The 12,077-nt window shown below is 43.1% G+C and overlaps 1 protein-coding gene across 1 annotated transcript in view; it reads left to right on the forward strand.

Annotated features, from left to right (window-relative positions):
• ABI3 (ABI family member 3) overlaps positions 1-9,999 on the forward strand; it is an 85,217-nt gene extending 75,218 nt beyond the window's left edge. Inside the window, exons 7-9 of the mRNA XM_082271933.1 lie at positions 3,520-3,627; positions 6,557-6,664; positions 9,440-9,999. Coding sequence (XP_082128059.1) covers positions 3,520-3,627; positions 6,557-6,664; positions 9,440-9,504 — 281 coding nt within the window. The 3' untranslated portion in view covers positions 9,505-9,999. The remainder of the gene's footprint in view (positions 1-3,519; positions 3,628-6,556; positions 6,665-9,439) is intronic.
• The last annotated feature ends 2,078 nt before the right edge of the window (positions 10,000-12,077 follow it).

The following is a 12,077-nucleotide window of genomic DNA, read 5'->3' on the forward strand; positions in this document are numbered from 1 at the left end:
AGTGAAATAAATAAATAAAAATGACATAACTCTATCCCCTAGTTTGTAGATGTGATAACTTTTGCGCAAACCAATCATTTTGGTTTGCGCAAAAGTTACACCAAAAGTTTTTCACCAAAAAATATGTGCCAGAATACAAATTGGCCTAAATTGATTTTTTTTTATTGGATGTGTTTTATAGCAGAAAGTAAAAAGTATTGGGTTTTTTTGTTCAGAATTGTCAATTTTTTTTTTTTTTTGTTTATAGCCCAAAAAATAAAAACTGCAGAGGTGATCAAATACCACCAAAAGAAAGCTCTATTTGTGGGGGAAAAAAGGGCATTTATTTTATTTGAAGTGTGAGGAATGTCCCTTATATTGAAGGTCAGTGGGAAGAATGTCCCTTGCATTAGTGGTCAGTGGGAAGATTGTCCCTTACATTGGTGGTCAGTGTGAAGAATGTCCCTTACATTGGTGGTCAGTGTGACGGAATGTCCCTTACATTGGTGGTCAGTGTGAAGAATGTTCCTTACATTGGTGGTCAGTGTGACGGAATGTCCCCTACATTGGTGGTCAGTGGGAAGAATGTCCCTTACATTGGTGATCAATAGGAAGAACGCTCCTTACTTTGATGGTCTGTGTATTAGAAAATGAGAGAGTCTTTGGATAAGATATGGGAGGTCATACAGGCACCTCAAGAACAATTGTGTTCGCTGTTCCTACATCACTGGGTGTCAGTTTACTAAAATTAGATCACTGAAAATATATAATATATATAAATATTTATGTGGGGCCACTACATGTTACATATTGCTCTTTGTTCTTATTGAATAAGTCCATATACCTCTTCCATGTTAGTTTACTCATGCACCAAGCATAGAAATCTCAAGTCTGTTAATTATTCAGATTTCTTTAGATTTTATTGAAAATAACTGTATTTATAGTAATCCATAAACGTGTCTGGAAAGATTTTACATTACATTAAACAGTAACAAGATAAGGCTCGTCCTTCTGACCTGCATTTTGCAATTCATACACTAGATGGCAACATTTGATAATTATGTTCACAAGCCAGACTAATCACTGATGGAGGAATCCCTGCATTTATGTAATACATTTATAAAGTCGTCCCTAATGCTTAACCTTAATTTGTCGCAAGACCTTCCTATTAAAAATAAAGCGCTAGATATTTTTTCCAAAATTTCTAGCTTGCATTAGGAACCCGATGCTGAATGTATTGTTTATGCAGCACCCAAATTAAATTTTTTAGGTCCTTATTGAGGATCTGAGATATGGCAAAGAGTAGTACCTTTGTCTGCCCACTTCCATACCGGGCCAATTCTGGCACTCCGCTCCTACATGTAAAAAATCATCATTTGTTTGCTAGAAAATTACTTAGAACCCCCAAACATTATCTATGTTTTTTTTAGCAGAGACCCTAGAGAATAAAATGTCGGTTATTGCAACATTTTATGTCACACAGCATTTGCCCAGCAATTTTTCAAACACTTTTTTTTTTTTTTTAACAGTTTCATAAATTAAAAAATGAATTAAAAAAAATGCTAAAGTTAGCCCAATTTTTTTGTATAATGTGAAAGATGATGTTATGCCGAGTAAATAGATACCTAACATGTCACGTTCTAAAATTGCACACAATCCTGCAATGGCACCAAACTTCAGTACTTAAAAATCTCCATAGGCAACGCTTTAAAACATTTTACAGGTTACCTGTTTAGAGTTACAGAGTAGGTCTCGGACTAGAGTTCTTGCTCTCACTGTAACATTTGCGGCGATACCTTACATGTGTGGACTGAACGCCGTTTACATATGTGGGCGCGATTTATGTATGCGTTCACTTCTGCATGCGAGCACGCGGGGACGGGGGCACTTTAAATTTATTTATTTTTTTGTTTATTTTATTTATTTATTTATTTTACCCTTTCCCTTTAATTTTTTTTTTGTTTGTTTTTTTTTTTTATCACTTTTATTTCTATTACAAGGAATGTAAACATCTCTTGTAATAGGAACAGTGACTGACAGGTCCTCTTTATGGAGAGATCTGGGGTCAGTAAGACCTCAGATCTCTCCTACAGGCTGGAAAGCCTGAGATCAAAAAAAAAAAAAATAACCGATCTCGGCTATCTAGCCGAGATCACGGCAGTATTTACAACTTGGTATTCTCTATGGTGTATTTCTGCTGGTGGCGGATTCCTTCTCCGGCTAGCTGATCGCACGGGGGAGCCGGTAGAAGCACCAGAGGGTGGCGAGAGGCTGGGATGTCCCCTCCCACCGCCCGTAAGAACCATCAACTGGCTGAAAAGCTGCTATAAATGTTCTTATGGTAAAGAGAATTGCCGGTTAAAAAAAATTATATCTGAATGATGCTTGCAGCTGCACCCATCCTTTAGATATCCCCCACTCAAAGCCCAGGACGTCCAGCGGTATGGAAGTGGTTAAAACCATTATTTTTTTTTTTTTACATAATTTAAGTTTTTACAGCAATATAATACAATGAGTACAAGCATAACAACCTTATATTATACAATGATGCCGTCATCAATGTAAAACCAGCCTAAATATATTAAATAGGGGATTCACAACATATAGTCCCGCCTGTCAAGTTTTACACCACTTCAAGATTAAGTCCTTAGTGAGGGGAAACACATTGGGGATGGAAGTGGACAGGTTTTGATATACACTATACTACCAAAAGTATTGGGCCTTTACATACATAAACATTAATGGCATCCCAGTCTTAATTCAATATTGAGTTGGCCCATCCTTTGCAGCTATAACAGCTACAACTCTTCTGGGAAGGGTGTCCACAAGGCTTAGGAATGTGTCTATGGGAATATATGACCATTCTTCCAGAAGCGCATTTGTGAGGTCAGGCACTGATGTTGGACGAGAAGGCCTGGCAAGCAGTCTCAGCTCTAATTCATCCCAAAGCTGTTCTATAGGGTTGAGGTCAGGACCCTATGCAGGTCATTCAAGTTCCTTCACCCCAAACTCGCTCATTCATGTATTTATGGACCTTGCTTTGTGTACTGGTGCTCAGTCATGTTGGAAGAGGAAGGGGCCATCCCCAAAATGTTCCCACAAAGTTGGGAGCATGAAATTGTCCAAAACGTCTTGGTATGCTGACGCCTTAAGAGTTCCCTTTACTGGAACTAAGGAGCCACCCCAACCCCTGAAAAACAACCCCACAACATAATCCCCCCTCCACCAAATGACTTGGACCAGTGCACAAAGCAAGGTTCATAAAGACATGGATGAGTGGGTTTGGGGTGGAGAAACTTGGTTTATCTGCACAGAGGCCTGACCTCAACCCTGATAGAAAACCTGTGGGACGAATTAGAGCGGAGAATGCGAGCCAGGCCTTCTCATCCATATCCGTGCCTAAAATGTGCTAGAACAATGTGTCCTCAGACACTCTAAAGACATGCTGGTAGGTTAATTCGCTCCTGTCTAAATTGGTCCTAGTATGTGTGTCCATGAATGTGAGTTTTTTTTTAATCATTTTTTCTTTTTTTTTTTCAGATGCCCGGCTCTCCCACTTCTCACCTACAGAAAATACTGAGGAGTTTCTCCCTCCACCTCCTACTCTTGATTATGCAAAGACAGATACACATTGGCCTAAAGTAAATGGTATGAGATAAACCATACACCAACCCTGCCTACATCCCATTCATACATTTCCAATCCAACTGTCTGGCAGGCAGGATAGATAGATAGATAGACAGACAGACAGACAGACAGACAGACAGACAGACAGACAGACAGAATAAGATGTCTATTTTATCGATTTTTTGGAGCCCTTTGTCCATCTTTGCTCCTCAGTTTTCCGCTCTTTGATCAGATGTGTAGACCACTATAAAATGCTTTCTTTATTTACCCAATGTATTACAGAACACCAAAGCTTTATCCAGTCTGTAAATTATTGAATTTATTATTAAGAAATAAAAAAAAAAAAACCAAAGCCAGCTTTTTCTGCAATATTTACCCTTAGGCCCCTTTCACACATACGGTCCGATCCGCCTGCCAGTTTTTCAGGCGGATCTGATCGTATGCTCCATGCATCCCTATGGGGCAGCGGATGTCAGCGGAGACATGTCCGCTGACACCCGCTGCCATACGATCCGATCCTGTCCGTCAAATCCGGACGGATGGAAACCCTATTTCCCATCCGTCCAGCAGATAGGATGGGATCGGATAAAAACGGACAGGCGGTCCGTTCTCATCCAATTCCCCCATAGGGCATACCTGCCAAATGTCCCGTTTTTCCCGGGACAATCCCGGAAAATAGGAGCCTGTCCCGGGTAATTTACATTGTCCCTGTTAATCAGGGACAATGTAAATCATCAAAACCACACAGTGTCGCTCTCACCCCAGCTATGTGTTGTAGTTCTGGCAGCAGGTTGTCTCTCTCTGGGTGCCTGCTCACTCTTCCCGCCTGTCGCAAATTTAACGTGTCACCGGAGGCAGGGTGTCAGCATGATGCACTTTCCGAAATTCGCCAGCAGGGGGAGGCAGAGCACCTTCCGACAAGCTGACACTTTAGAATTGCAGGGATTCGTGATGAGAATTTTAAACTTTAGGCAGAAGTAGTGCAGCTGAATGGGAGAATTATTCCAACTCTGCTACTTTGGCCTCAAGTTTTCAATTCCCTTTTCAAATTCCTGTAATTCTCTTTTTATGAAGTAGACCCTATAATCTGATAAGTAGGCGGAGATTAATTATGCAGAGTGGGCGGAGCTTCGGGGAAGTGGGTGTGGTAAGTAATTGATAGCTGTGCTGCAAAGTGTCCCTGGAAATTTTTTTCAAATGTTGGCAACTATGCCATAGGGGACAGCGGGGCTCTGACAGCTCCTTCTCCGCACACAGAGCAGAGACGGAGCTGTCATCTGCCTGCTCAGCGGGGATCGGTAGATCAATCCCCCATTCAGCAGAACGGCTCCGTCAACGGAACAGAGCCGTGTGAAAGGGGCCTTAATCTAGAGACTTCCTCAGGAGTAATTTTTTTCTGCCACCTGATGGCCACATCATTCAACCTATTCCTTATGGACCCCCCCCCCCCCCAGCCTGTGACTGGACAGTGAAAGAAGGAGCAGTTCCGTGTTGAGCTTCTTCTCATTGTCCAGTTCTGCTGTACAAGAGGTTGATACCAAGTTTAGTTTTAAAGGATAAGTTCACATTTTGTAACATGTTACTCCCATAGCCCCCCGTTCCCCCGATCTCCTAGCGGGGGTCTTCTCTAGCTGTCACAATCTGCAAAAAATGCGGCCGTGTGGGACTCCAGCCACATCATCCATTCACGGTGTAGTTCATTAGGTCTTCCTGTCGCAGTGGGGTTTATTTACTAAAGCTAGAGAGGACAAAATGAGTCACAATTCTGCAGAGAAACCAATCAGCTTCTAACCTCAGCTTGTTTAATTAAGATTTAGTAATAAAACCTGGAAGCTGATTGGTTTCTCTGCAGAATTGTGACTCATTTTGCCCTCTCTAGCTTTAGTAAATAAACCCCAGTGCAACTTACTGGCTGTATTGGACACACAGACAGTCTGCAGGACCGTAGCATTACACCCACAATCTGCTGATCGTAGGTGTAATGCTTTACAGGTCCTTTACAAACAAAATGATAAATGTGTTTTTTACCTGATAAAACAAAATTAGCTTTTTTTTTTTTTTGTAAAGGTGAAGTTATCCTTTAACCTCCCATGATTCTTTTGGATTTTAGGTGCATTTTGCATGTAATTCTTGTGAATGAGCAGCCCAAACCAACTGTATACATTTATTATATATATTATATATATATATGTATGTATACATATATTATGTATACATATATATTATATATATATATATATATATATATATATATATATATAATGTATACAGTTGGTTTGGGCTGCTCATTCACAAGAATTACGTATATATATATATATATATATATATATATATAAACTTGTGTGTTTGAATTTGCCGCCGGTTCCACCCCCCGGCGGACGTCACGTCGCCGGAGACGGAAGCCGGGGCTCGCAGACGATCGGGAGGAAGCTCCGCCGCCGCTGACTGCCCGCATTCTTCGCTGGATCCCGGAGAAAAGGTAAGTAAAACCTCTACCAGGATCCATCGATCTTCCTAGCGGTACCCCGAGTGTGGCTCGGGGTTACCGCTTTTGGCTCTAAAATCTAACCCAGAGTCACATTTGGGAATACCGCTAGGAAGGTTAAGAGCCCATTCAGACTAGCGCGACTTGTCAGGCAACTTGCCAGCCTGACAAGTCGCGGTAGGTCGTGGTCCATTGAGTTGTACAGGACCCGTTCTAATAGGAGCGACACAAGTCGCTCCGACTTAGAAAAAGGGTCCTGTACTACTTTGGGGCGACCTGGGAGCGACTTGCATAGACTTCCATTATGTGAAGTCTCTGCAAGTCACGCCGAAGTCGCGGTGCACAGCGGTGCACGTGACTTCACAGGTCGCCCCCCCAAAGTCGGATCTCCTCAGTGTGAACCGGCTCTAAGTGTTTGCTATAGCCAGGTTGTATCTTTAACTAACAAAATTCCTTGTTTTCCAGGTTCTCAATTTTCCAGCTACCCACTTGCAGAATATATTGATGATTCTCTGCCACCACCTCCCGCCCCTGACTATGAAATAACAGATTCCTATTGGCCAGCTGGAAATGGTATGTCAGTTTTGGTAACTAACCTTGAGTTATTTATAATCACTAGGGGCCTGGGATACATGTAATTAAGTAAAAAAAAGGCCTTTCCCGAATATAGGTTGGTTTAGGAAACACAGACACTTTGCTTTTGTTAAAGCCCGTTTGAAGCCTTGGATTTGTATTTGCTATACAGTCAGGCTGCAGAACAAGTTAAGAACTTAGCACTGTTTTCCTTAGTTTTTTGGCTGTCAGTGTGACCCTCTGGATTCTAAGCTTTCTGAGTCTCCTCAAACCAGAACAAGCAGACCATAAGGGACATCTGAAATCCTGGTCTATATACTTGTTCTTCTTAGGTGATTGAGTAGGTCTCAAAACCAGAGGATCAGAATGACAGCCAAGTTACTAACATCTGTAGCCAAATATAGAGGTTGCTAGTTGACTGGCTGCTAAAGTTTCATCACCTTGAATCACCGGTCCAGAATTCCAACGTAGCCAACCAGGTCAAACTGAAGTCAGAACTCCAGAAATTCCCCCTTGTTACGAGGGAATAACGTAAAAAGTATTGAAGCTATTGGATGGAGATGATAGACAGGCAATTAGCATTTTAAGGAGAATTCAGCAATTGCAGCTTCCTTCTTTATCTCAGTATAGGCACCCTTTAACCACTTGCTGACCGCCTGCCGCAGATATACTGGCTCGGCTGCGTGAATTGCTGTACCCATACGTCGCTCGTCGGGCATGAGCATGGGGGATGCGCACGCGGTGATTCGCGAGATGGGGAAGCTGATCTGCGAGGCCGGCGGCCGCAATGTCTGCCGGGCACCCGCAAATTACTCCCCGGGAAGACAGAACGACAATCTGCTGTTGTAAACATGGCAGACCGCTGTTCTGTCAGTTATCATCACAGGACTCCTGTGTTCTCCCTATTTACGATCACAGGTCCCTGTGTTGATCCAAAAAGCCCATCCCCCTCTCCATGTTGACGGGGACAAGGGCCTCTTCCCGACAACCCTGGGCTGTGGTAGTGGGGGTCTGCAGGTGAGGGGCTTATCGGAATCTGGAAGCCCCCTTTAGCAAGTACCCCTACCCATTCACCGAAAAAATGTAAAAAAGGAAAAACCCCATAAGACAGTTTTTGACTAATAAAGTCCTTTATTAAAAATAAAAAAAAAACAATAGTGTCCCTCTATATAAATCCATCGTCAATTACGACACGCGCCGACCCGAAAAATAGAAAAAATGTCATGTGACGTCAGAAGGGGGCAGTGCCAACAGGTGGCGTAAACGGGTGGCCACACCCCTTGCCTATAAAACAGCTGTCAAAGCTGAAGTGCGGCATACAGTGGGTAGCCTCAAAAGAGGCAAAGCAGGCAAAGAGGCAAAGCAATTTTGAAATGTTGTCTATTTTTCGGGTCGGCAGGTGTCGTGATTGACGATGGACTCACATCGAGGGACACTATTTTTTTTTTCTTTTTAATAAAGGACCTGCAAAAACAACTTTTGTTGTTTTTGGGACTTGTCTTATGTGGTTTTTCCTTTTTTACACTTTTTTGGCGAATGGGTAGGCGTACGATGTACCCAATACCCATTCACATGGGGGGGGCAGGATCTGGGAATCGGGATCCCCCTTGTTAAAGGGGGCTTCCAGATTCCGATAAGCCCCCTCACCCGCAGACCCCCACAACCACCGCCCAGGGTTGTCGGGAAGAGGCCCTTGCCCCCATCAACATGGTGACAAGGTGCTTTGGAGGAGCACCCCAAAGCACCCGCCCCATGTTGAGGGCAAGTGGCCTGGTATGGTTCAGGAGGGGGGGGGGGCGCTCGCTCGTCCCCCTCATCCTGAGCTGCCAGGCTGCATGCTCAGATAAGGGTCTGGTATGGATTTTGGTAGGGACCCCACGCTTTTTTTTTTTTTTTGGCGTGGAGTTCCCCTTAAAATCCATACCAGACCTGAAGGGCCTGGTATGGGCTGGGGGGGGATCTTACACCGTTTTTTTTTTTCATGTTTTTTTTTCTGTATGGCTGGGAGCCGACAATACATTACAGTCGCGAGCAAGTTTAAATTATATATTTTCCTTTAAAAATGTCAGTATTGATGCAGCAGGCTACATACATGGCACAAATGCACCACTTTACAGGCACATTAAGGTGACCCCTCAGGCACGATATTTAAAGAAATTTTTCATTTTTATTGTTTCATTTTAAGCATTATTAAAATCACTGCTCCTGTAAAAACGATTGTTTTGAAAAAAAAATTTATTGCATTTATACATGTCTACCAGGGCAGTATCCGGGTCCCCATACATTTATGGCAATAACTTGCATATAAGCCTTTAAAATTAGGACTTTTGATTTTTCATGTTTGTGTCCCATAGAGTTTAATAAAGTTTGCATGTATGCAAGAATTTTTTCCCTGTTCGAGATGTTCTGGTGTCAACCGAACAGGGGGTGTTCGGCCCATCACTAGTGACAACCCAAAATTCTGAATTTTCTTTCTTCGGTTATAACGGGACAAATAGAGAGGGTGCATCTCCCTAACAGGAACAGCAATAAAAACCTGTCAGGTGTTCTAATCCCTCTCCACTCTATCCAAAACTAAAAAAAAGTTTGTCTTTAGTTATACGATATTGTCTTGATAGTCTGTGTTTGAAGGTAATTATTTGGGTGCTATGTACAGCACAGACAGTTCTCCTGCATCTATTAGGTCCTATAAGTACGCAGATATTGATTATCGATGTTTGATTGTGCGTTGCTGTGTATTAGCAGCCAGCCTGACTATATCTGTTCATTGTACAGCTCCTGATGTCCCACCGTGTCCTCCTCCTCCTCTGGATGACCTTCCTCCTCCTCCAGACTGCTAGACACAGCGATTTCTCAGAAGAACTCCGGGAGGGGTACAGAGGGCAGGCAGCTTTCTGTTTCTCTTTTTCCTACACCAAACGCATTTCAAGACTTTGACGTTTTTCCTGACTACTAAGAAAATAGAAACACGATAAATGGGTAGACATTATCCCAGATAGGCTGTTGGTCTCATTTTGCACTGTTTTTCTTGTTCCATATATAGTAATGATCCAGCCCATAGCGAGTGGGCCTGGATTACATTGTCACTTATTTTAATAAATATTTTTAACATTAGATTCATGATCCAACCAGGGAACAGTTATGTGTCGGAATACACATGACATTTAGCAATACGGTGTCAAGGAGAGGCCAAATGTTTGATATGTGTGCCTGCACAGTAGGGGCCCTTTTAGCCTCTATGGAGAAAACTAAAACTGGTGCGCTCAGAATCTGGTGCAGCTGTGCATAGTAACCAATCAGCTCCTAATTTCAGATTGTTCAATTAAGCTTTTACAATAAAATCTGGAGACTGATTGGTTCTTATGCATAGATGCACTACATTCTGTTTGCTCCAGTTTTAGTAAATCTCCCCATTATTTGTTCTCATTGGACACTCTAGACCAGTGGTGGTCAATTTGAATCTACTAGAGGGCCTCAAGTGCGGCACCTGCCAAATCCAAAGGGTCACACATTAGCAGCGCATTGAGGTGCATTGCAATGCATTACAGGTTAGGCAGCCCATTTAAAATGAATGGGCTATAATGCACCTCAACGCCCAAAAATGTCAGCCCTGTTGCATTTTTGCAGCGTATTCTAATGCACACTGAAGAAGGTGTAGTACAATAACCCCAGTATAGGTGTCAATGGCTGTAATAATATCACCATCATTGGTGTCAGTGTGTGTATTAATAACCTCCATTATTGGTGCCAGTGAGTGCAATAATAACCCTCAACATTGGTGTCAGTGGACACAATAATATCCTCCACTTTGGTGTCAGTTAGTGCAACAATACCCCCATCATAGATGTCAGTGGATGCAATAATTAACCCCCAGCATTAATGTCAGTGGACACATTAATTGTCCCCAGTACTGATGTCAGTGGATGCAATAATGACCCCCATCATTGAAGTCAGTGGATGCAATATTAACCCCCAACATTGATGTCCGTGGACACAATAATAATCCCCAACATTGATGTCAGTGGACACAATAATAACCCCCAACATTAATATCAGTGGAGGCAATAATGACACACAACATTGATGTCAGTGGACTTAATACTAAACCCCAACATTGATGTCAGTGGACGCAATAATAACCCCCAACATTGGTGTCAGTGGACGCAATAATGACCCCCATCATTAATGTCAGTGAATGCAATAATAACCCTCAGCATTGGTGTCAGTGGACGCAATAATAACCTCCATCTTTGGTGTTAGTTATCCCCATCATTAAAGTCAGTGGATGCAATAATAACCCCCAGCATTAATGTCAGTGGGCGCAGTAATAACCCCTAGCATTGATGTCAATGGATGCAATAATGACCCCCAACATTGATGTCAGTGGACGTAATTATAACCCCCAACGTTGATGTCAGTAGACATATTAATAACCCCCAACATTGATGTCAGTGGATGAAATGATAACCCCCAACCTTGGTGTCAGTGGCCGCAATAATGACCCCAACAATAATGTCAGTGAGTGCAATAATAACCCTCAGCATTGGTTTCAGTGGACACAATAATAATCACTAGCATTGATGTCAGTGGACGCAATAATAACCCCCATCAGTAATGTCGGTGAGTGCAATATTAACCCTCAGTATTGATGTTGTGGATGCAATAATGACCCTCGATATAGGTGTCAGTGGGTAAATAATAACCCCAAACATTGGTGTCAGTGAACGAAAAACAACCCCCAACATTGGTGTCAGTGGATGCAATAAAAATCTCCAACATTGATGTCAGTGACTGCAATAATAGCCCCCAGCTCTGGTGTCAATACCATTGACCACCACTAACACACACGCACACACGCAGTGAAATTTCCCTCCCCATCCCCCTGCAATGGTGGTCAATGACGGTGATTGGTGCTTTGGTGGTCATGGCAATGAAAGGTAATGTCCCCCGATCCCTCCTCCCTGCATTGGTGGTCATGGCAGTACCAGTTAACAACCCCCCCATCCCCCTCCTCCTCCCTTGGTGATCAGTGGCTGTGAAAGTTATCAACCCCTCACCCCCCTGCATTGGTGATCACTTACTTGATTACATTCTCCTGCACTGCTCTCTCTCTCTCCCTAGGCTGGGACTTTACTTCTTCTGTGGCAGATAACTTCACCCCACAGTACAGTTCCTCTTTTGGTGTCGGGTGCTGAAATACAGAAAGCATTCCAGCACTCGGGTGCCACTGCAAATATGCTCCCTAACTGGTGCCCATAAGGTCATCATCAGCGCATATAGAGGGCCAGTGGGTTGAATGTGACCCATGGGTTGTGTGTTGGGCACTAGGGACCTAGACCAGTGATGGCGAACCTTTATGAGCCCGAGTGCCCTCAGTGTGCTTCTTCTCCTTCATTGTCCAACCAGAGGCTGG

The sequence above is a fragment of the Pelophylax lessonae genome (genome assembly GCF_965119305.1).
Source record: "Pelophylax lessonae genome assembly, chromosome: 11".
In the NCBI taxonomy this organism is placed as follows: Eukaryota; Metazoa; Chordata; class Amphibia; order Anura; family Ranidae; genus Pelophylax; species Pelophylax lessonae.